We start from the raw sequence: 23,289 nt of genomic DNA, 5'->3' as shown, positions 1-23,289 counted from the left end.
CCTTCACCTCTCTACCCACACTCCCAGGGAGTTGCACCAGAGTCCTGTGAGATTATTAGTGTCCCAGAGAGAAGTCCCTCAGGTTGGAATTTCCAGAGTGACTTCCTGGCCAGTCCTTAGGGCCCAATCGAGAGTCAGAAGCCCCAGTGATCGTGCATCCACGTTCCAGGCTGATGGATCCCACAACCGCGGCGTCTGGCGCCAGCCTCCAGGTAAGTGCGATCTCAGGGACCCTGCACAGGACCGGCCCACAGGTACCGCCGCTCACTTTCTTACAGAGTTATTTGCCCCTTCCGTCCAAAGAAACAACTGTAAACTCACCTGAGCTGAAGAAACAAGTGTCCCAAATAGAGGAGATAAAATATCTGGGGAGACAAAACATTTATATCTAATTTCATATTTTTGATAAAGACTACCTAGTAATAATAATCACAACTGACTTATTAAACAGTCACCGACGAGAATTTGGCTTAGAAAATGATGCACTGAAAAGGTACTACAAGACTAGACTTTAATGTTCCATAAAATTCAAGAGAAAATTTCCCTGGGCTATTTAATAATATTTATTATGTATCAGTATTATTTAACCACACATAATGGAAAATCAAGATCTACAACTTTAGTACTGGATGACTGGGCAATTTTACAAACTGCCAAGAAGGACAATAACGATGAGCGTCCTTCCTCTTTCCAGATCTCTTAATTTTTTACCTCCTTCAAGTACTCACTGAAGTCTCTCGCCAGGAAACCTCCCCAGTCTGGGACTAGCAAGACAGCTCTCTGGAGCCTGAGGGCTCTTGTTTCCCGTGGAGGGAGGACAGAGGCCCCCGCAGCTCCAAGCTCATATTTCTAGCACCCAGGTCATCTCTAAGGAGGGCCCACCTTGCACCCACTCAGGCTTTACTTCAGAGAAAACAGAAAGCCATGTCTACGCCCTGAGAGGAAGCACAAAACCCTCATCGCCACCACCGATTATAACAGCCTCACTTGGACAGGACCCATCGGGTGCCAGGTTCTGTTCCTGGTACTTTCCACGTGTTAACTCTCACTCCTCGCAGCCATTTTCTGTCCGTGGGGGTCTCTCGTTCCCATGTTGTAGATGGAGAGTCTCTCCTTAGGGGGCCGCCCGTGGCCACACAGCTGGGGTCAGGCAGGGTCGGGACTTGAACACAGACAGTCTGGCTCCAGCGCTTCCGCTCTAGCCACCAATCCAACCCTGAGGGTTCAGACTGGGCTCGTTCACTTATTTGTCCCATATTTATTGAGTGCCTCCAGACATGGAGATAAATGCCAGGGCACAAAGATTTTAAAAGAACGAAGAAGTCCTCTAAGGAAGCTTAAAGGGAGAGTTGCACAATCAAGAGAGAAACTGCAACGTGGGGGCCCCATTTTGCCCCCACTGCCACTCCTCTTTCTACCTTTCTAAATTTTATCCCTTTTTCAAGGCCCATCTGAGGTCCCTCTTCCTCCATGAGATCTTCTAAACAACCTACAATTATGGCCTTTGCTGGAGTGGTACACCAAACGCTTAAGAGCACGCACTGTGATGCTGGAATGCCTGGATTCAAATCCCAGTTCTGCCATCTGCCAGCTCTATGACCTTGGGCAGGTTATTTAACTTCTCTGCAGATCGGTCACCTATCCGAGGAGGACAACTGTAACATCTACTCATAAGGCTGTTTCGAGGATTAAAGGAGATAATCTATATAAAAGCTCCTATCATGTTACCTCTCCTTCTTCCGTATCTTGGTGCTAATAGCCAGTCTTTATCACTTTATTATATACAGCAAAACCTTGCATAGTTCTCTATTTCCTGTTTCAATCTCTCTCAAATAAAATGAAACACTGAGATCTATCTTATATATTTCTGCAAAGCACCTAGACATTTGCAAAAAGGAAAAATAAACACCTTGTAGAACCAAACTCTTTATAGTATGGAATTAAATATACCAACATTTATACATCACATAAGATGTAATTATACATTGGGTATATAATTAAAACACTATTAACAGTGAACACAATCTATTCTTGAATGCGGGCAAGAAAGGTAATGTGAAATACGGGTGACAACGTTTATTTTGTGTATCTGCCACGTGAATATACTGTGCCGGGCACTTCATGTGTTATCTCCCTTTTTTCTGAATCCCCAGTTTAAAGGTGAGTGAACTGAAATTGTGAAGAATGTTAGGTCCTTTGTTAATTACCAACACAGCAAGCAGGTGGTGAGGCCCTGTGTCTGGGATTCTAGGGGCCCTGCCGTTCTCTCAAAGGAAACCCTTGTTTCCTCTCTGCACGCAAAGCTTTTGACACCAAGTGTAGCAGGAGGGAGGGGGGCTTCCCACACAGACCAATCCTCCACGGACACCAGCTGCGCGTCCTACAACTGAATTCAATTCTGACACCATCCACCCGGAGGTGGCATAAGACCCCACAGGACTGCCCCCACCTCAGATGCCAGTCACAAGTCCGGACCCCCTGTGCTTCTGACCGACCGGTTATAAATTGGGGGTTGCCACCATCCCCTCCGCGGGCTCGATAATTTGCTGCAAGGCCTCACAGAACTCAGAAAAGCAATTTCCTCGCTAGATTACCAGCTTATTATAAAAGGACACAACTCAGGAACAGCCAGATGAAGAGATGCCCAGGGCGAGGTATGGGGGATGGGGCGTGGCCATGCCCTCTGCAGGTGCGCCACGGCCCAGCACCTCCTCGTCGGCACCAACCTGGAGGCTCTGTGAACCCTTCCAGTGAGGGGTCTTTTACAGAGGCTTCATTACACAGGCAAGACTGACTAAATCAGTGGCCCTTAGCGGTGAACTCAATCTCCAGCCCCTCTGCCCTCCCCGGAGGTGGAGGTTAGGGCTGAAAGTTCCAGCTTTAATCACCAGGCTGGTTCCCCAGGCAACCAGCACCCCCCTTCCTAGGGGCTTTCCAAAAGTCATCGCATTAACATACACTCCATTCCGGTGTGGCTGAAAGGGGCTTGTTAGGAATAACAAAAGATGCTCCTTTCACCCTTCATCACCTTGGAGCTATTTCAGGAACCTTGGACAAAAACCAAAACCAAACCCCAACTATAACCAGAGTGAAGACCAAATATCTGTATACATCACAATATCACACAGATACTCCCTGGGGACTAACCACAGCAACCAAAAATCAGGGCACTTCTTGTTTTGCTTCTGCACCAGGAACCAAAACCAGGCTTTCAAGCAACGGTTCTCAAACTTGATTGGGCTCGTTAAAGGAGATTGCAGGGCCAGGCTCCCAGAGTCTGGTGCTGGGAATCTGAAGAGGAGGCCGAGAATTTGCATGTTCAACAAGCTCCGGGTGGTGCTGACACTGCTGGTCCAGGGACCAGAGAGAACTATTGCTGTCAAGGGCTGACTACTTGGTTAATAAAGTGTCAGCGACCGAGTTTAACCTTTAAATTACAAGTTAAGTAATTCTAAGCACTGTGCAAGGGGTGCCAGCAGGGTGGCCTGCAGGGCTCTGGGAGACACCCGCTGGCTTCCCGTTTGCTGTCAGACGAATGCATCTGCTTGTCAAAATGGGTTCTTTTCCCCCTGAGAGAAGTTCAGAGGGTTCTTAAGAGATCCCTTCTAGGCTTCCCTCCTGTTTTTCGAGGGGGAGCCCCACACGTGCAGCTCCCAGACCCCCGGCTTCACTCACCCCTGATGTGGAGGGCTCCCGAGTTATACTTTGGCTTAATTCCGGAGACTCTAGTGAGGTAAAATTGGAAGGGGTTCCCTTTACCCAGCATGTCCCAGATGTCCTGGCCTTCCCCTGACGTTTCAAGCCCGTGGCCGGCTGAGGGGCTGTGATGCTCAGCTCCCGGGACAGCACCATCTCTGGGAGAAGGGAGGCCTTTCTCCTCTTTGACCCCCGTGTCCTCAGCCTGCTTCTGCTGCGTCTCTGGTGGCAGCTCATCCTCACTGCTGGAGAGACACCAGCCCAGGTCTTCCTGGGAACCGCCCTTCTGCCTTTTGGGAGGTGAAGCTTCTGAAACGGAATCTGTGCTGCTGAATTTCACGGGTGCGATCTTCCTCCTGTGGGCAGCTTTCCGAGCCTCGGAACAGGTGTACTTTGGCTCACTGGCTGCTCCCTGCTCAGCATGCGGGAGAAAAGAGGTAGATGGCTCGTCCGGTCTTGGCTTTTCCTCCTCACTTTCATCACTACTGGATATCGTCCACCTCCCATAATTGCCTTCCTGAGACATTACACTTCCTCTGGAAATGAAAGGTGGAAATTTCGTTATTTCCCATCCATCAGGCCACCGGCACACTCATGCTCTTGCTCTCAAATTCCGTGTCCTGAGCTTCTAGGACACATACAGCACACCTGACACTTACCAGATGCCAAGACGTGTCACTAACATCAGCGGCTCTGTAGGTGTTCACGGCACATCACCACAATCTGCCGTGAGAACTTGGCAAATAAAGTGATGGCGAAAATCCTGCTCACCTTCTGCTTCTCTCCCTTTGTCTTTCCACCTAGACCTTGTTCTTAAATGCCTGAGGAAATGGAGTTGAGCCAAAGTCCAAAACAAAAATGTCCACTCTTCGCCCTGAAGCTTCCAACAGGTGTTTGGGGTTAAGGTCAGTTTAAGGAATTTCAGGAGTAATTCTGACTATGCTCATATTTTTAAGGTCAAATTGGAATTTATCACCTATTCCTCACCCAGGTACGGGAGCCCAAAAGACTTCAGGGACTACTTCTTACTCCCCAAGATAAGCTACTTACCATAGAGCTTAACGAAATCCTCCAGACAGTATCAAATGATCAATTCTATATATATATTATCTAGGGATGCTTCCATGAGGACCCAACTGACTCAATGATTATCTAATCCTAAATCAAACCATGAAAACCTGCAGAGAAAGAACTTGTACTAAAGCAAAACGTTACTTGTTTTCTAAACCACACAGTTTAACTTCTACTTTCTTGCTCTCAAAAGAGGAAAACACATGAAACTTTTGCTTTTCTTACCTACAAAATGTCACCAATTCAAGAGTAAAGGGCTATCTAAGTAGATTTCCCAAATAACTAAAGAAGAGCTCCTTAGTGTGATTTAAAAAAAAAAAACAAACACTTTAGTACAAGACCCAGAGGAAAATTACACAACTCAAGAGTCTGTGCTCAGATCGTGGACAGAGTGTCTACATGTTTGCTCTACAGCGTAAGCAGGACCTGCTATGAGTGCAGATATAGGACAGACTGCAGCATAACCCCCACTCCTTAAAAAAGGCTAAATTCTGCACTGAAAGACTTGCTAATGAATATACTTTCATGTTTCAAGCTAAAAAGTATATATTTTTTAAGGTATCTATCACTTTGTACAACTTCTCACCTTTTTCAATTTATGACCAAGTCAGATAAGGTTTCTCCTGTAAATTACACATTTCAAGGAGCTTTTAAGCAGAGTGCATCTAGACAATAATATGACTCGTTCTTCATGGCCCAGGGTCACTATTAAGCCCACCTGGCATGGACAGTGTTTTGCAGCCACAACTGTAGGGACCACAGATGGATGCAGACACTTGCTCCTGTAATAGGGGCCCTAGACTCTGTCTAGGTATTCTTTTCTAAAAGTTCTCTGTCCTTTCCCCCTGTGTTCAGTCCACTTCTAGGGGCTGTTTGAACTCTGAGTAGGTTTTTCCCCCTAAATTGTTTCTAATCTGATAAGGGTTAAGACACCAGATAATCAAGCTTGTTGGAACTGTATTGTTACAGTTAACAGGATCTGAGAACCAGGTTTTCCCATGAAAGGGGTTAAGACAGACTTACTATTTAACACCTACTTAAACAGCTCAGTTTTTTGTTTGTTTTGACTGTTTTTTTAAAACTTAAGTTCCCTTAGCGTTCTAGACTCTGGAGACTGCTATCACAATTCACTTTGAAGGAGCCATTTTGTCAGTTAGTTTGTAATTGAAAAATGATTTAAGAACAAAAGAACCATCTCTGGAAAAACTACTGTGCTGTAAGCTCTAGCTTCCATTGAATTCTAAACCAGCTCTAAAGCTAGGCAATGAGTAATAGAATCTTCAACTGAGATTCCTCAGCCTGTTCTCCCTAGATTCCTGCCCCATCCTAAAGCAAAGAGAGGGTCTCAGAGTTTTTAGGTGAAAAAAGGGTTCAGCTCCCAGCCTGAGAAAAGGAGCTGTATGCAGACCTTAGAGATCACCACCACCCCTCTTCCCAGATCAATTACGTATAAATAAAATGGAATTCAAAAATCCTGAGAACTCTAAAAGGAAAATATTTATTCGTCTTTAGTGACTGTGTGAGCTATTTAGGAGATTTCTAAATTTTTCAGTTTTATCATTATCTACACTTTCTAGAACCACATGTGGGGTGGGGGAGGGGAGGACAGAGAATTCCTTCCAAAAAAGGACAAATGGGTAAAAAATAAAGCTTTGAAAAAGACATTTCCTAGAGAAAAAAAAAAAAAGGTTTTTGTCTGCTCTATACATGGTTTAAATTTTGGATCTACTACAATCCAAAATGTGCCTGAGATTATCTACCAATTAAAGGCAAAAAAACCTTTGCAATATGCTAATAAAACTGTAACAAATCATTAAGCCTAGCTGGTTACCAGCCTCTCTATGCAGTCAAGGCGCTTAGGCTGTTGAAGAGGAGCTGTTGGTAAACACCAAGCTTAACCAGCAACTGATTCTACTTTGGAGGACTGGATCTGGTCTCAGGATCAGAATTTCATTTCTCTCTCACACAGGCCCAGATTCTCTGCATTCTCAGACAGCTTTTATACTCAAGTCATAGAGCTTTACAAGGATAGAACCTAAGTGTTTTCCTTCAATTGTTTGTTCACGGTTTGTCTTCCCTGGGCAGTGTCTCGCACAGCACAGGTCTAACACCACACTCTGGGTAAGTGGTGACACCAGGATCAGAATTACCACACAGGTGGGCTGACTCTGAGAGCTGACATTCAGTGGGTCAGCAAAGTGCAGTATTTCCCAAAGCAGAGGTGACTGGGACCTGACATTAACTAACATTACGTTATGAAAGTACCTCCCTTTCCTATTCCAATCCAATGTCTCAGTTTAATCAAGGAGAAAGCTGTTTGTAGAAATGTCTCTATTCCTGCTTTTGAACAAATAACGGATTTTAGGCTCTTCTGCAGGCAGTAACACTTTGGTTTAACATCAACAGAAGGGATCTTATGGCTCCATTACATTTACAATAACTGAAGTCTACTTCTAAAAGATAGTGTTTATGTAAAAGTGGGTTCAAATGAAAATATTACACAAATAGTAATACAGATGTTGATAGTGAGACAAAACTGGGGAGGAAGCAACTGACCACATTACTGAAATTTGGCAAACACTGTGTTAAGCTACAATGCCAAGGAGGGTAAAAATCTAAAGAAATTCTACCACCAGATGCCAACTCATAACATTAGAGTGTCTATTAGATACTAAAAAAAAATGTGTGGATGCAAATGGATACTCCTCTTAAAGCTGCTGGCTCCTCCTCTCCCCCTACCATCCCAGACCCAGCTGGGCTACTTCTTTTACACTTCCAGCTGACCCTTCTTACAGAGCTTGCAGACCATCAGGAGGGCATGGGAGTCAATCTCAACTGAGGCCAAGTGTGGTCAGTAGTTGGCAAATATGACTCCAATTTCAAATCCAGTCATTACTAGGTGGTAAATGTGCACTTAGGCAAGTTACTTAACTGCTGAGCCTCAACTTCCTCCTCTGTAAAATGGGTGTCATACCTACCTCCCAGAGTATGTTCATTCGAAAAATATTTATTGAGCAGCTACTATGTGCCAAGCCCTGGGAATAAGAAATTAACAACATAGAAACAATTTGTCCTAGAAAAGCTTCTATTTCAAGGAGAAAGAAACAGACTGACACAAACAAAAATAACCAAAAAAGCCAAGATATCTTTACAGATATTCATTATATTTTACAGGTATGAGAGAGTAACAGGGATGCCCTTACCTTCGACTATCCTGAATTTAACATCTAAGTGAGCTCTGAAGGGTGAAAAGGAATCAGCCAAATAAAAGTGTGGGAGGGAAAGAAGAGTATTCCAAGTGAGGGAACCCAACCTGCAACGACCAGAACAAGGGTGTAGTAACTCCAAAAACACACAGAAAGACTTGGGTAAGGAAGACAGGTAGGTGGTCCAGGATGAAGGGGGTGGCAGGAGTAAGTTAAAGATCCTGGATTTTATTCTAAGAACCGTAGGCCCCACTGAAGGGGAGTACCTTGGTCCGATCTACTTTTTTAAAATATTACGTTCCCTGCAACTCTGTATGGAGAATGGTTTGGAGGGAGACAAAAGTCGAAGTGAGGCGGCTCCTGGAGGGACTCTGGTAGCTCATGAAGGCAGTCGGGATGGAGTGAAGTGGGCTGATTCCGGGGTACACTGTTTTCTGTGCGCTCACCTTTACTGAGCATACACTCATTTCACGCTCACAACTGTTTCCATTTATGGGGAGACTAAACACAGAGGTTAAGTGCCTGGCACAGAGTAAGCGCCCAACATGCTAGCTATCACTAACTCTCCAGACCATCTGCCTACTACGTGGAGGAGCCAGAATAAGAATCCGCGGAGAGGGACCCTTCCAGCAGGACTCTGGTCTCCTCAAGCAGCAGCTGCTCGCGCCAAAGAGGTACTATTACTGGAGGAAGCCGAGGCCCAGAAGGGGACCCTACCTAGTGTCTTTACAAGATGCTCCGCTTCCCTCCGCATCCACCTCCAGCCCCGCGGGACACTCAAGAATTCGCCGGACGCCGGCTGCCCGCGCTCCAGGCCGGAAGGAGCAAAAGCGTGGGCAGCTGCCGAACGCGTACCGGAGGCCCCGGAACCCGCGGCCTCCACTCACCTGAAGCCCCCAGAACGCGCAGCCACCTAGGATGCCGCCGCTCCGCCGCCACTCGCGCCTGCGCGCGCTTCAAACCCTCCAGCCGGCAGCGCGCGCAGAGTGACCCTGCCCCTTCCCCTTCCGGGACGCCCGCAGCTGGGTCCTAAAGCCCTCCGGCTCATGAGGGGCTGAGGGGGCGCTCCCGCAGGAAGGGGCGGAGAGAAGACCTGGCCGCCTCCAGCTCCCCTCTCACCTCCTGGGCGCGTCTCCTAAAAGGGGGAGAGAGGAAAAGAAATTTCCCTCACTTCTCCCGTAGTTAATTAGCAAAACTCATCCGCTTTGCAGAGGTTCTCATAGCTTCAGACTCCCGGAGCTCGAGGTGTGTGTGTGGCGGGGGTGGGGGGTGTGGGGGGGTGGGTGGGAGGGGGTGAGTATTTTAAAGGCAGAGACAGGATCACCTGAGAGGTTCGAGGAAGCTGAGGGCTGAGACCGGTGTCCCGGGAGGAGTGGGTTCTCCTGGGGGAGCGGACTGTAAAACCTGCTGTAAAATAAAAGGTTAAACGAGCTCCCTTAGACTCAACCTCGAATGCCCGTTTCTTCGTTGAAACAGGCGCGTGTGCCTGTGTGTGTGTGTGTTGCCTTTTTAATCTTACTGATTTGTCAGAAGAGAGAGGTCTGAGATAAACTACTTTGCAAAGCGGAACCCTCGCCATATTCCTTGCCTTTAATAAGATGTTTGCTGTGGAATTTGGGTTCAGTGCTGTTGATATTATTCTCAGAGTTTCCTTCACACCAGGCACCTCTCCTAGAGGACTGAATGAAATAACTTGGGATAAACGTCCTAAGGGCTCACTTGGTTCGTTTATTGAAAGTCTGTTTTGTGCCAGGTACCGTGCTCAGTGCTAGGCTTATAGGGAGGACGGAACAGACACAGTAGCCACCCTGGAGGCCTCGATTCCAATGACTTGCTGATCTGCACGGGAGCCCCGGTCTTGTTTTGATTGGTTCCTTTTATGCTTTGTTCACACTCTTTTTGTGTCTCCTATAATGTTTAGCATAGTGCCATTGATCAAAATTATCAAAAGTAATTTACTACAAGGTGTGGGGGCAGAAAATGAGAAGAATCATGCAGGACACGTTGAAACAAAACCTGGATGTGCGGGATCCATAGCCGCGCGCCAGGAGTTTAAGGGGCGAGAGGGGCGGAGCCAAGGCTGGGGGCGGGCCTGGAAGCCCCTCCGCCATAGGCTGTTCCAAGGAAACGTTATTAAACAAAGTCTCTGGCCAATAGAGCTGCGGGGTCAACGCCAGTGGCTCGCAGGCCGTCCAATGGGAGAAGACGTTGGAGGTACCCGGCCAAGTTCAGCTTCCCGAACTGCGGGGAGCTTGGCGGGCTGTCGCTGCAAGCCGGGAGTAGGCCGCAGAGGTCGCGAGTTCAGGCGTCCCGACTGCCGTGTGGCTGTCGCGATGTTTTTCTCCCAGGCCGGGGCCCGGCCGCGGACGTGGGAAGCCAGCCAGTCGGAACACAAGAAGTGGGTGGAAGTAAGTGCCCGGAGGGCTGTCTCGGACTTAAACTTGACCCGGGACTTTCACTTCCGTCACCCCGCCTGGCTCTCACTCAGCTTTGTTGCACATATAGGGGCTGGACTGTCCTTCCAAAGTGTCGTGGTTAATGACCGAGGCTAGGGCTGCAAGGCTTCTGGATCCCTGTCCAGTGTTCTACTTCCAACTCCTTCTTTTCTCCGCGACATAGTCTGTGTATAACAAGCTGTAATCTCCATCTCTCCTCCCGCCTTTCAAAGCCAGCCTTTTGCCTCACCTTCCCAATTCTAGGATTGAACTTTCGGTAGAACTTATTCGAATGGTTTAAAGGAATTAACCCAGCGATTAAGTCGTTTGCACTTTTGGGGGGAGTAAATTTTAGCACATTAAGATTTCTTTTTCTTTTTGGCCCTGGGGGCAGCATTCGGGATCTTAGTTCCCCGACCAGGGGTAGAACCCGTGCCCCCTGAAGTGGAAGCTAGGAGTCTTAACCACTGGTTCTCCAGGGAAGTCCTAGCAGATTAAGATTTCTTGAGGATTAAAATTAGGATAATGAAATTCCATTTCCCAGCCCTACTCTTGGCTAAGTTTTAGGTTTGGGAGGTCTAAACTTAATATAAGTTAGTAATAATAGAACAAACCGTTTCTGTCTTATTAACTGAAGATATTTGCTGTTCTTTAGGTATTTAAAGCATGCGATGAAGAAAACAAAGGCTATCTAAGCAGAGAGGACTTTAAAATTGCTGTTGTAATGCTGTTTGGATACAAGCCCTCCAAGGTAGAACTTTCTTTTGTATTTGGGGACTGGGCTGACAATACAATAGTGGATGGATTCTAAATAAAGTGCAGAGGGCTAGCTTAGGATGTTTATGAAGCAAACCGCTGCCTTTTGAGCAATTTCAGAGATGTGTCCAGTGCTGAATTTTACTTTTGTCTTAAGAATCCAACTCAGGAATGAATTAGAATCCATCAAGACTAAGTCACCAGGCTGCTAATAATATTAAGTATGAGATGCTAGTGAGGTTCCAAGAGGGAAGCCTGGGAGTGGGATGTTGGTAACAGAAGGAATTCACAGAGGAAGTGACATGCAGGATTGTTTTTCTTAAATTAAAAAAAAATTTTTGCTCCATTTAAATTATGAAAATAATGCATTTACATAGTCAAATAATTAAAATGGTCCAGAAAAGTATAAAGTTGGGTGTAAAATCCCCTCCCTCCCTACCAAAGGGTCCCACTCCTCAGGAGTTACCATTAGTAACAGTTTATTGTGTATCATCCCAAAATTTCCTATGTATTGACAAACACGCCTAGCATTGTATTGAAAAGTGGGTGCCTAGTATGCCTATTTTATTTTAACTTGCTTTTCTCACTTCACAATAGAAGAACATAAAAGCACACACACCACATTAAAAAAATAGTTGCTTAGTATTCTCTTTAGCTAGTTTCCTTGTTTTGGTCATTTCAGTTGTTTCTATTATTTTTCATTCCTACAAATATTGCTGCCGTGAGCATTCTCTTATAACTATACCTCTGCTTGTGGATATATCTCTGTGGAATAAATTCCTAGAGATACAAGTGCTAGGTACATTTGAAATTTTGTTGGGCATTGCTCTCCAGGAAAGGTTGCACTAAATAAGGAGAGTTGAGCTGAACTTCAGTGAATCTCCCATTTTTGTAGGACAGGTTTCCTATGCCTCCTGTCCTTGTGCTGCTCCTCTTGTCTGTTACATCCATTCTAGTGATGGATCCCTCTTGTTAAGCTGCTGAACTGGAATTAATCAGGGGCAAGATCTTGGCCAGGTTTAAGAAATTCAGTTGCAGGCATCAAACAGAGGGAGCACTCAGGACTCTGCCTGGAATGTCATCCCTCCTGCTGTTGTTAGACAAAGTGGCTGGGCAACGACTTTGGCCCAGTTGTTGCCTATGAGTGGGCTCTACCTGTCTGTCAGATTGCGGGCCCTGTAAAGCCAGGGACCACGTGATGTCCCACTTCTCTGTTCTTCATTATGCTTAAATGTATTACTACTTCACTGTTAATATGTTCTGTTGATATAAATATGTCCCATGAACCACCCAGGTAGGTTCAACTGCTAGGGGTTGCTTAGTTACTGAGATGTTGATTATGGAGCTTCAGGGCTGGTTCCCAGACATTGCAGCTCTCCTGTTAACCTGCAGTCATTTCAGCTGGAATTCCAGAGCAGGTCAGCTAAGTGGACTCAGCTTTTGAAGCATTGAATTTAACCCAGGTTCAGCTGGAAAGATATCTGGTCTCATTCTACCTTTATCACTTTTGGATCTACTTACTTGATTTTAATTTTAGAACATGTAAGTGAGGAATTTAATGACAAGTACAGAGATATGGTAACATACATACATACACACCATCAAATTTAACAGATTTTTACTTTTGGTTGAGGTTTCGGATTTTATTTTTTAATCAAAGGAAATGCTTGTTTACTGCAGATCGCTAAACAGTGAAATACTGATATAGCAAATCACCTATACACTTAACGATTATTTGTAACAATCATGAAGTTTTATTAAGTGACACTTAATGTATTCCCTCTGTGAAATTTAACAGATTTTTCCTCTTATAATAGGTTGAGGTTTGGGGTTTTTTTTTGTTTTTTTGTTTTGGTGTACATTGAACATTTATTACAACGAATTGGTGATGTGATAAGATGTGCTCACGTGGCCTGAATATTGGTCACAATCACAACAAAGCTTAATCCAGCCCAGCAGATACAAATGAAAGTGTAAACTGTGAAGATATGTTTACATACATAGAAGTATGTATAAAAGTGACATTGAAACAACTGTATATCCTTAAAAAACGTAGAGCCCACTAGTGCCATTTTACCTCATTCAACTTGGGGTTTTATTTTTAAACATTGCTTTTCAGCAAACGAAATATTTACTGAATGCAGGTCATGAAGCAGTAAGGCACTAAAATAATAAATCACTTCTGCATTCATGAAAATGTTTACAGAATGAAATTTATTGTGTTCCCATTTAATAAAAGGAGCACTTGCTAGTTGCTAGAAATATAAAGGTGAATAAACATAGACCCTACTTTGAAATAGTTCACAGTTTAGTGTAGAGAGACTTATAAAACTCTGATAAATACTAAGATAGAGAAGAGATTAAGAACAGAAAGGGAGGAGGGCAAGGAGAAGGGTCTAATTCTGTGGTAACTTTAATAGGAATCTGAGCATCATTTAGAGCAGCGGAGGTAGACTCTGATATGAAGTGTCTGGGAGCGCTTTGTGGTGGTGGGAGAAGTTATGCCTTGGTGATTCATGGTTGCATGTGGTGGCCGTATCAGAGTGATGTGACAACAGGACTAAAGGGATAAGAAAATAAGAAAATTGAGAAGGAGTAGGTTTGGGGGAAAGGCAGTGAGTTCGGATTGGGGCATGTTAAGTTCGAGGAGGCTAGAAGCACCCCAAGTGCATTCCTTTTTTAAGTGCTGTGCTGGGTGTTGAGGTGATGGTGGTAAAGATCTGCTCTCAGATTGTGCCACCTCCCTTAGATGTAGGAATCTGAAGTTGGGTGGAGAGGTGAGGGCTAGAGATAGATTTGGGATTCCTCACAGGTGGTAGCTCAAAGCATGAGACCGAGCTGGCATTGCCCAAAAGGAGTATGTGGAGTGTGAAGGGCAGTGTCCTGAGGGGAGAACATGGGGGGCGTACCCACATTTAAGGGTCGGTGGGGACTCCATGAAGAAGATGCACTGGGAACTGGTTGTCTGGGAGGGACAGGAGGAACCAGGGAAGTGCAGGGCATGGAATCCAAGGTGGAGAAGCTACATCAGATGTTGCCAAGGTTCTAATTCCATGATGTTTATAAAGCTCTCTTAACAATGTGGGAAAACACTTACGTTTTAATATTCAGTGAAGGCAGGTCCCCGAACTTAATATATAGTGTATTCTCAAATATGTTTAAAAATGCATGGAGGGGGAAAAAAAAAAGCTGTACTAGGCCTAAATGTTAACAATGGTTTTCACTGGATGGCTGGTTTTTTAGATGTTTTTCTTCATAATTAAAAAATATTTTTCATGTTTTCTACATCATGTTACTATTACAGTCAGGAAAAAAATTTTAAACCCATAGAGCCCATTGTAACAATTGCTTGTATTTGTCTAAAACAGAAATGTTACCTTTTAGGTTATTCTGTATATGTGACAGTCAAGTTGATTTTATATGATAAACTGTTTTGGTCAATGCAGTAAAGTTTTGGGGGCCATCAGAGTCTGTAGTAGATCAGCATCTGGTATCTTATTAATAGAAGAGAAAAATGACTATTATAGCTGTCCTGTGATGTTACTTGTCTGCTGGATTCAACAAAGTTGATTTCTCATAAAATACATTCCTTCCCCGCACCCCAGGAATTAAGAACTTGTACTGTGAAAACATTTGATGAAATTGTATATCCTATGCTTTTTTCTTTTCTAGATAGAAGCTGATTCTGTGATGTCCTCAGTAGATCCAAACACTTCCGGTAATGTGAAAGTTCATTTTTAGTACTCTTATTTAGACATTCATGAAACTACAACTAAGAACAAATGTAGAGGCTATAAAGCATTATGTTTAAGCAAATCTTTGTTTTGTTTCTGATTACCCAAAAAGAACGAGGCTTGGTTCTTTTAATTTTAGTTAATTAATGTATTCACAAGTGTATGTTTATTGTAGGAAAATTTTAAACCACTGAAAAGCATAAAGAAAAAATGTTGCTGATAATTTCATCATCCCGCAGATGATCTAGGTTTTCTGACTTGAGCAGCTGAGTGAGTGGAAGTGGCACTTCCTGAAATGGGAAGACTGGGGGAGAAGATTTAGGGTTTGGGGAGTGCAAGAGTTCAGTTTTGAATATGTTGAGTTTGAGAGGTTTTGGTCGATGATGTCAAGGCAATTGAGCTGTATGAGTATGGAATTCAGTGGAAAGATCTGGGCCACAGAAATAAGTTTGAGAGTCATCAGCGTTTGGATGGTTTTGAAGCCATGGGAGTGGATGAGACCCCTTGAGGGAGAGTGTAGACTGAGACCTGTAGGAACTATAACCATTAAAAGTCAGGTAGGGGATGAAGAGATGGCAAAGGAGACTTAGGAGGAGCACAGGGGCCAGAGGAAAATCAAGAGTATTTAATCAAAAGCCAAGAGGAGTGACTATTCCAGGGAAGAGGTATGGTCAACTGTGTCCAATGCTGTTGAAAGGTTAAGTAGCAAAAGAACTGAAGAGGATCCGTGGAGCTGGCAACCCAGGGGTGTCGGGTGATTTTAGGAAGAGCAGTGTCACCACGTCATGGGGGCAGAGGCCAGGCTGCAGTGGTTTGAAGATAAAGGGAAAGTGGCAAAGTGACAATGTGAGTAGATAAGTCTTTCAGTGGGTCCAGTAGCTGTGGATCAAGAGCTGTTTGCTTTGCTTTTGTTTGCCTTTTTTTGGAACATGAAGAAGATGTTTCTAAGCTTAGCAGAATGATCTAGTGAGGAGGGGAAAGGCAAATGAGACAGAGAGATAACTACCTATTGTTGGAGGAGATAGGGTCCAGAGCATGCTGAATTGGCTTTTCAAAAATTCCTTTTTGGGGGGATGTAATTTGAGGCTTATGGAAAGTTGCAAGATAAAAGTAGTACAGAGAATAGCTGTATACCCTTTAGCCAGATTCACTTACTGTTCATATTTTACCCCATCTACCTTCTCTTCTGCACTTTCTGCCTCTTCTCCATCCTCTCGCTGAGCTGTCCATAACCACAGCACACCCATCATAAGTTTATATTAATACTTGTCTTTATCTGCTTTACCGTCTATATTGCAATGTTGTCACTTGATCTAATTATGTTCTTATTAGCATCTTTCCTCATTTAATACAGGAATTAGTCCTTGGTATCATGTCTCTTTAGGCTCCTTTAATCTGGGCTATTTCTAGAGACTTTTTTTTTTTTAAAGAAGATGTTGGGGTTAGGAGTTTGTTTATTTATTTATTTATTTATTTATTTATTTTTGCTGTGTTGGGTCTTCATTTCTATGTGAGGGCTTTCTCTAGTTGTGGCAAGTGGGGGCCATTCTTCATCGCGGTGCGCAGGCCTCTCACTATCGCGGCCTCTCTTGTTGCGGAGCACAGGCTCCAGATGTGCAGGCTCAGTAGTTGTGGCTCACGGGCCTAGTTGCTCCGCGGCATGTGGGATCCTCCCAGACCAGGGCTCGAACTCGTGTCCCCTGCATTAGCAGGCAGATTCTCAACCACTGCGCCACCAGGGGAGCCCTTTTTTTTTTTTTTTTGCCTTTTTACAACATTGATATTTTTGAGGAAATAGCCCACCCCTCATGGTTTCCTTTTTTTAGGAACAGCCCTCATCTTGTGTTTGCATGACGTTTCTCTGTAAGTAGGTTCGAGGTTAAGCACCCTCAGCCAGAATCCTATTTGGGTGATATGTCGCTCTCAGGGTGCCACATCTGGAGGCACACAATGTCTGTCTGTCTCCTGTAGATACTAATTTTATCACCAGTCATGACGTTGTCGGATTTCTCCATTGTATTATTTCTCTTTATATTTTCTTCCCTTGCAACTAATCAGCAGCCTGTGGAGAGACACGTTCGATGTTGCAGATATTCTGCTTCTCATCAAAATTTCCGCCTGGATTTGGTATCCATTTATGATTCTTGTCTGATCCAGTTTTTGCCATATGATTGCAAAGTAATCATTTTATAATCCCAGTGCTTCTTTCAGTTAGCCCTTGGCATTTTTACTATAAGCAAGAGACTTCCCGTCTTCTTGATTGATCAATCTATTTCTCTTTTATCAGTATGGACTCATAAATTTGTATGTTTTTAATGATTTATAATTCATTACTTTACTTAATTATTTTAGTGCTCCACTTACCACAGATTTGGCCATTGAGTGCCTCCTTGAGCTGGCTCCTGTGTCCTTTAGACTGGCTTGACTTTTTTCTTTTTAAAAATGTTTTTATTTATAAATTTTGGATTTACAGAAGAGTTTACTAGATTATTTTTTGGATACAGGCTTGGTATCACATATTAAACATGACTTTTTGAACAATATTATTGCTAGGAGAAGTTGTTTTTGACATACTCCCTAACTTGATAGAATTTCCCCAGGCTTTAAATTTCATGTTAAAAATTTTCACACTTTCAAAGTATTCAAATGATGTTTCTTTGCTGTTCAATTTAGGTTGTAACTTCTTGGTGAAGCCTTCCTTACATATTTTCTCTGGGTTTCTATGTGAATATTCCAGTCTATAAAGATTTCTGTCTTCTGGCAGAAGGATTTCCCGCATTTTTTGCATTGTTAGGGTTTCTCTCCTTTAGGAGTCCCCTGAGAGTCAGTGAGTGATTCTGTCTGGATGCATGTCTTATGCTGCTCTTGCTTATGTAGTGTTTCTACATAAATACGTGTAGTTTGCCAGAAGCACTCTCACATTCATTATTCCCGGAGATTTTCTCCCTTATGTGTGTTCTTTGGTTCTGAATTAGGGATTTGACTTCACACGGAAGGTTTTCTTTCCTTAATCAGTTCTTTGATGTACAGACAGGTGTTATTCTGGAAGAAAGGTTACCCATGTTCTTTACAGGTGTAGTGAGTTCTCTGATATAAAGGTTGACTTCTGAAAAAACCTTCCACATTCAGTATCCTGAGTTTTCCCCCCATGTGTATTAGCTCACATTTAGTAAGATATGACTTATATGCATGTGTTACGTTCATATGGTTTCTCTACGGGTAATTTGATGTACATTGAAGGGTAAATTCTGGCAGAAGGTTTTCTTTCCCACCTTCATTACATTCTAAAGGTTCCTCTTGAGTGTGAGTGCTCTGATATAAAATGAGGACTGGTCTGTGGCAAAAGGATCTTCCAAGTATGCGGTTGTTAGTTTCCTCCCCTGCCTTTTCTTTTTTTCTGATGTTTGAGAGAGGATTGACTTGAGGCTGGAGATATTTTGTAAATTTCATGAACCTTTCCTCTCCTTCCTGAGTTCTCTAATGCTTGGATTTGGACTTCCTGCAGAAACAGTTCTCACATTTTTGCAGTCATGGAGCTTCCTTTTAATATTAGTTCTGATGTACATTAAAGCTTTAGGTTTTGAATGAGGTTCTCTACATTCCCTTCATGTGGCCTATCCCACACCTGAGTTCTCTTATGTATAATGAAGACTGCCTCAGTATGGGACATTTTCTCAAATTCATAATAGTCTAAGGATTGCTTCAGAACTGGAGTTTTTGATGCTGAAAGTAGGCTTCCCTATGAGGGCTTTCCGACTTTGTTGATGTGCTCTGGGACCTGCTCCCGTATCACATCCCTTGCATTTAATATCAGGGATATTATAGGTACTCTCACATCCACTTCCCCATCAGATCATTAGGATGCTTCCTGTCACAGCATCTTTTCCTAATAATTAATTTTTAAGTATATTTCAAAAGGTTACAAAGTAAATTAGTCATCTGAGAAATTAAAGGGAAGATCGGGTTGGAGGAACGAGGTCAAAGTGTAGGTGCTTAGTACCTTGCTCCAGAATTACTGTGGAAGGGGTTTCCGTAGTCTACAAGCTTCCAGGCTTTTCCCTTCCTCTTCTGGCCCTGATATCAACAGCAGATTAATTTTCTCAAAGCATCACTTTCTTCATGATTAAAGGAGTAGACTTACCTTCAGTTCATGTCCCCTTGAAAGGGGAGACTCAAGACCACAGACATCCCAGGGAAAGAGTAAAATAGCCATCTTAGCAGGAAGTCACTGCTGAACTCTGAATGCTGCTAACATAAAATTTTTTCATTAGGACTGTTAGTAGTGAACCAATTTCAGACCAGCTCCTTCTTTTCTCCCTTTCAGTGACATGAGTCACATTTACATGTTATTTTTCTTACAGGAAGAGAGTTTATATACAGATTATTTTACCAAATATATTATCGAAGAGAGTTTATACACAGATTATTCTACCAAATATATTATCTCTCTCCTTAATGTTTTGATCTTGAAGAACTGAAAGGTTGGCCTTGGCTTTCTGGGAGCTATTAATTCAGGTAATCAACTTCCCAGAGTTCTTCTGAGTAGCTGTGACTTGGGAATTCTCCCACTAGGTGTAGCTCTTCTTACATCCAGACAAGGTTGTACCATATCTCCAGCTTGCAACCCCAAAGCACCCTCCACACAGAGCCCATTTGCTGCCCAGCTTCCTGGGGGAAGGTCCAGACTCACATCCTGGATTGAGTCCGACTGGGCAGAGCCCTGACGATGCACACATTTCATACAGTACCTAAACCTGGATGCCCAGGCCCTGCTTCCCAAGGTCTCTCTAAAAGGTGCGTCGTCTCTGTAGAGGGTCCTTGTGAAAATTAAAAAGAGTGAAAAGTTAAGACAAAGCCATTAGAAGACTAGGATGTCTCAAGGGAAGTCACACTGGGAGAATTTGAGGGCAGCCAGAATGAGTAGCAAAAAGGTGTTAATGACATTTTTAATGCCTGTAACTTAACAAGCACGTGAGTATCAGCAAAAACTGTTTAGGCACCAGGAACAAGGACTTATATTAATAGGGGGAAAAAAAAATCAAGCCACTTGTTTAAGGAAGCAGCAGATCAGTGTTGGGATTGGTTCCAATACACACTATTGCTACCTAATTTTAGAGGGTTTTATTTCTGTTCTCTAAGGGTATAGAACATTTCATATCTCCTCTAACTATAGAAAATGAAAGAAGTTTGCAACTAGAAGAGCCTAGAAAACAGTCATATATTTCCTTTTTTAAAATGAGGAAACTGAGCTCCAGAGAGGAATAAAAGATCTTAATCCTGGCATTTGATGGTTTTTTATTGGTTTATAAGATATGTTTACATGTGTTACAGTATTTATTATTATTATAGATAATAATTATAGCTTTGATTCCTTGAGTGTTTACCATGTGCAGACTCTGTGATGAGTATTATGCATGGATTGTTAAATTTAATACAACTCTATGTTAGGATTATCCCATTTTATAAGTTAAAACAATCCTGAAGCTTAGAGAGGTTAAGTAATCTGTGCAGGGTGGCAGACCACAGTAGTGTAATCTCCAAGCTTACCCTCTCAACCATTTGATAAACCCTTCCCTTGAGGTTAATAGTGTCATGGATCATATTGATGGAGCTGAGGCCAGTCTTCATTGTCCTGGGAACTTAATGAATGAATGAGTCGAAATCAGGAGTGGGTCAGTACACAAAACACAAATCACAAGGTTCTGTGCAGCCGCTAGAGGCTGATGTCAAATTTGGTTCCGAGCTACTGAGTGTCCAGATCAAACAGGGAATCACAACCAAGTGCAGAAGTCAGCATCCACACCACAGAAACTCCTTTTCTAGAGAGACATAGTTTTCCCTGATGTGGGATATTTCCCCCACGATGTCTCGTGGAGGAGAGACTAATAAGTGGACACTGATGTCCACAAACTGTTCAATAAACACAACAGTGAAGTCTGTAAGGCCGTTTCTTGAACTTTCTTCAGCATAGACCAGTGGTTTAATGCCAGACTTGTCTGGGCAGTTCTTTGAAGGGCAAGACCATGTGTCATCTCAGATGGTTTGACTTCATTGTGGGATAAATCGTAGAGCATTTTATATGAATAACAACAGCGAAGATGTATAAGACTTTTGCTTAATCTGCCCAATGCACATCGCCCCACTGCATTCTCACACAGCTCTCTGTGTGTTTTTATCCCAGGTCTATATAAAATATGCTTGAGGGAAAAAACCAGAACAAAATATCAGAATTTTGTTTCCACTGGGTGATTAGATCATGCTTTTTTCTCCCCTTTCTTTCTGTTTTTTTATATTGTTGCCCTTTCAATACAGTGAACATATTTTACTTTCATACTTAGAAATAAAAAAGCTTTCCAGGAGCTTACTTTTAACCTGCAACTTTAAAAAATGGAAAAATCAAAGAGATTGATTCATTACAATGGTGATGATGGACTGTTTGACTCAGTCATGCTATCCAGGGTCAGTTTAATTGAAAAATAATTTGTGGATGATGAGGTTAATGGCTTTTATTTATTGCTATCTTGGCTGAGTTGTTTTGAGCCAGATAGTTGACTATAAAAGTATTCTTTTCCTAAATTTAAATGTCTGTTTTCTAGTCTTCTAAGTTACATTGTAAACACATTTTTTTGTATTTGTTTTGTGTATATTTTGTTGTTTTGGGCCCCTATCTAAGGAACTGAGGCCACAGTATAGCAGGTGTAGCAGGCTGTTGTTTGACTTCAGATTTCAGTTGACTTCTTTGTTCATTTCTATCATCAGGAAACACATACACATTATACTTATCTTATCTTGAAATCATAGGACCATTTTGTGGTATCGCCCACAGATATTCCCCTCTCAATTAATGTATTTAATTCCCCATTTAAAGATGATGAGTAAGTTTCCTTACAGGGGTAAAAAAGAATTAGACACTGACCTAAAGACACTCTTTAAAAATGTCATATTTGATAGGGAAGATTAAAGAAGTATTGTCACTTCTGTGATGGCTAGATGTCACACGAACACAATAGACAAGAAGACCTGTAAGGGTTTCGAAGGGAGTGGCACTCCCTTCCTGCCCGAGGTGTGGGCCAGAGCCGGATGTGGAAGGCTGGGTGGGGTTTGCAAAAGGTGGAGAAGCAAAGAGGAGAACAGGGAGAATGAATAAAGGCAGATGCCAGCTGCGAGCTTGTCCTCCAGCTCCTGGTGCTGCCTGTGCTCTGCTGGTGCCAGCGTGGATGAAGAACTCCGTGCAAATTTAGACTTCCCTGCACAGTCCACACCCATGCAAATGTTGCCTGTCATGTCCTGGAGACTTTGCCGAGGTGTCTGTTCATGGTCCAGAGGAGGGGCTTTATCACTCACCACTCGCCCTCCATCACAGGTCCCTCCATCACTTTCTTCTCCGCAGGGTCTCTTCCTGCATGCTCGCCCTGTGGGGTTTCTCCTACAGACCCCCTACCCCCAAGCGTCTCACCCTCTTCTCTCAGATCCCTGCCCCCCGTTTTACAGCGCACCCTTTTGCCGGTCCCCCCTCAGATTTGCAGGCCCAAAGTGCTCCTCAGCTGTCCCTGTGTTGGTATCAAGTCCTGCCGGAAACGGAAGCCCCCGCCCCCGTGGAGTCCTGCTTTCTCGTGCTGCCACGGGGAGTGCGGTGCGAGCCGCAAGCCAGCTGCACCCCAGCGAGCAGCCCTGATGGAAGCTGAGAGCTGGAGAGGGGAAGATATAAGGACCAGTTTACCTGGAAGGAAGAGTGAAGCTTTAAATTCCAGAATAAGGGATCGGGGCTTTGCACTGATATCGCTGAGGAACCTTTGAAGGGTTATGAGCAGGAGATGTGCATAATAAAAAAAAGATGACGATTCCTGTCCACGTTTGGTAGGAATAAGGTTTCGTTGGTTCAGAATTCTCTATTCCACTGTAACCTGTTTTTACTCTTCCTCATTTCCCTCCCAATGATAGAGTAAAACTTGCTTTCTTCCATTAAGGTGGATGCTTTTCTCTTCATGCCCCTACTCTTATGCGTGTAGCTGGAAGAAAATATTAGTCCTCTGAATTTACTTACCCATCTTACTGTGACAACTCACTGCTCTTGATGCCACGAAAGCTCTTCTGTCCTTACAATCTTTTTATGCAAACACATTCTATCCTTTTTTTTTTCCTGCATGACCTCCAAAAGTCATAATCTGAATTTTATTTCTCAAACTAGAAAAGGCTTGTATTATACCTTTTAAAAGGCCACTTAATCCTTTTAAGCCCTCATTTTTAGGCATTTTCAATCCCTGGAAAAATTAATAGATGGCCCAATGACTGTGAGCCCTCTCTTTTCTACTAAATCCAGGACCAGACTTACAGTCTAAAACACTTGGCATTTTTATTATTTTCTCTTTCATTCTCCCAGGTTTATTGCAG

General features: G+C 43.4%; 2 protein-coding genes across 21 annotated transcripts in view; one reads left to right on the top strand and one right to left on the bottom strand.

The window, feature by feature from the left end:
• Positions 1-8,933, bottom strand: part of TDP1 (tyrosyl-DNA phosphodiesterase 1) — an 85,379-nt gene extending 76,446 nt beyond the window's left edge. For all 9 annotated transcript variants that reach the window (XR_009563184.2, XM_060295179.1, XM_060295177.1 and 6 more), the window contains exons 1-3: positions 8,861-8,933; positions 3,676-4,232; positions 322-365 (exon numbers count right to left, since the gene is read on the bottom strand). Coding sequence is in view for 8 of the 9 variants with exons in the window: in XM_060295179.1 (XP_060151162.1) it covers positions 322-365; positions 3,676-4,222 (591 nt within the window). In the remaining variant the exon portion in view is untranslated. The remainder of the gene's footprint in view (positions 1-321; positions 366-3,675; positions 4,233-8,860) is intronic.
• A 109-nt stretch (positions 8,934-9,042) lies between these two features.
• The window catches only part of EFCAB11 (EF-hand calcium binding domain 11), a 189,670-nt gene continuing 175,423 nt past the window's right edge, over positions 9,043-23,289 (top strand). For 9 of the 12 annotated variants that reach the window (XM_030883605.2, XM_030883607.3, XM_060293657.1 and 6 more), the window contains exons 1-3: positions 10,206-10,381; positions 11,064-11,159; positions 14,837-14,882. In XM_030883605.2, coding sequence (XP_030739465.2) covers positions 10,307-10,381; positions 11,064-11,159; positions 14,837-14,882 — 217 coding nt within the window. In that variant the 5' untranslated portion in view covers positions 10,206-10,306. Of the gene's footprint in view, positions 9,219-10,183; positions 10,382-10,600; positions 10,686-11,063; positions 11,160-14,836; positions 14,883-23,289 lie in introns of those variants that run through there. The other 3 variants (XM_060293655.2, XM_060293651.2, XM_060293656.2) reach the window with 3 other exon arrangements.

Source organism: Globicephala melas, chromosome 2, assembly GCF_963455315.2.
Source record: "Globicephala melas chromosome 2, mGloMel1.2, whole genome shotgun sequence".
In the NCBI taxonomy this organism is placed as follows: Eukaryota; Metazoa; Chordata; class Mammalia; order Artiodactyla; family Delphinidae; genus Globicephala; species Globicephala melas.
The sequence above is the reverse complement of the archived record's forward strand: the minus strand, read 5'-3'. Positions and strand labels throughout refer to the sequence as shown.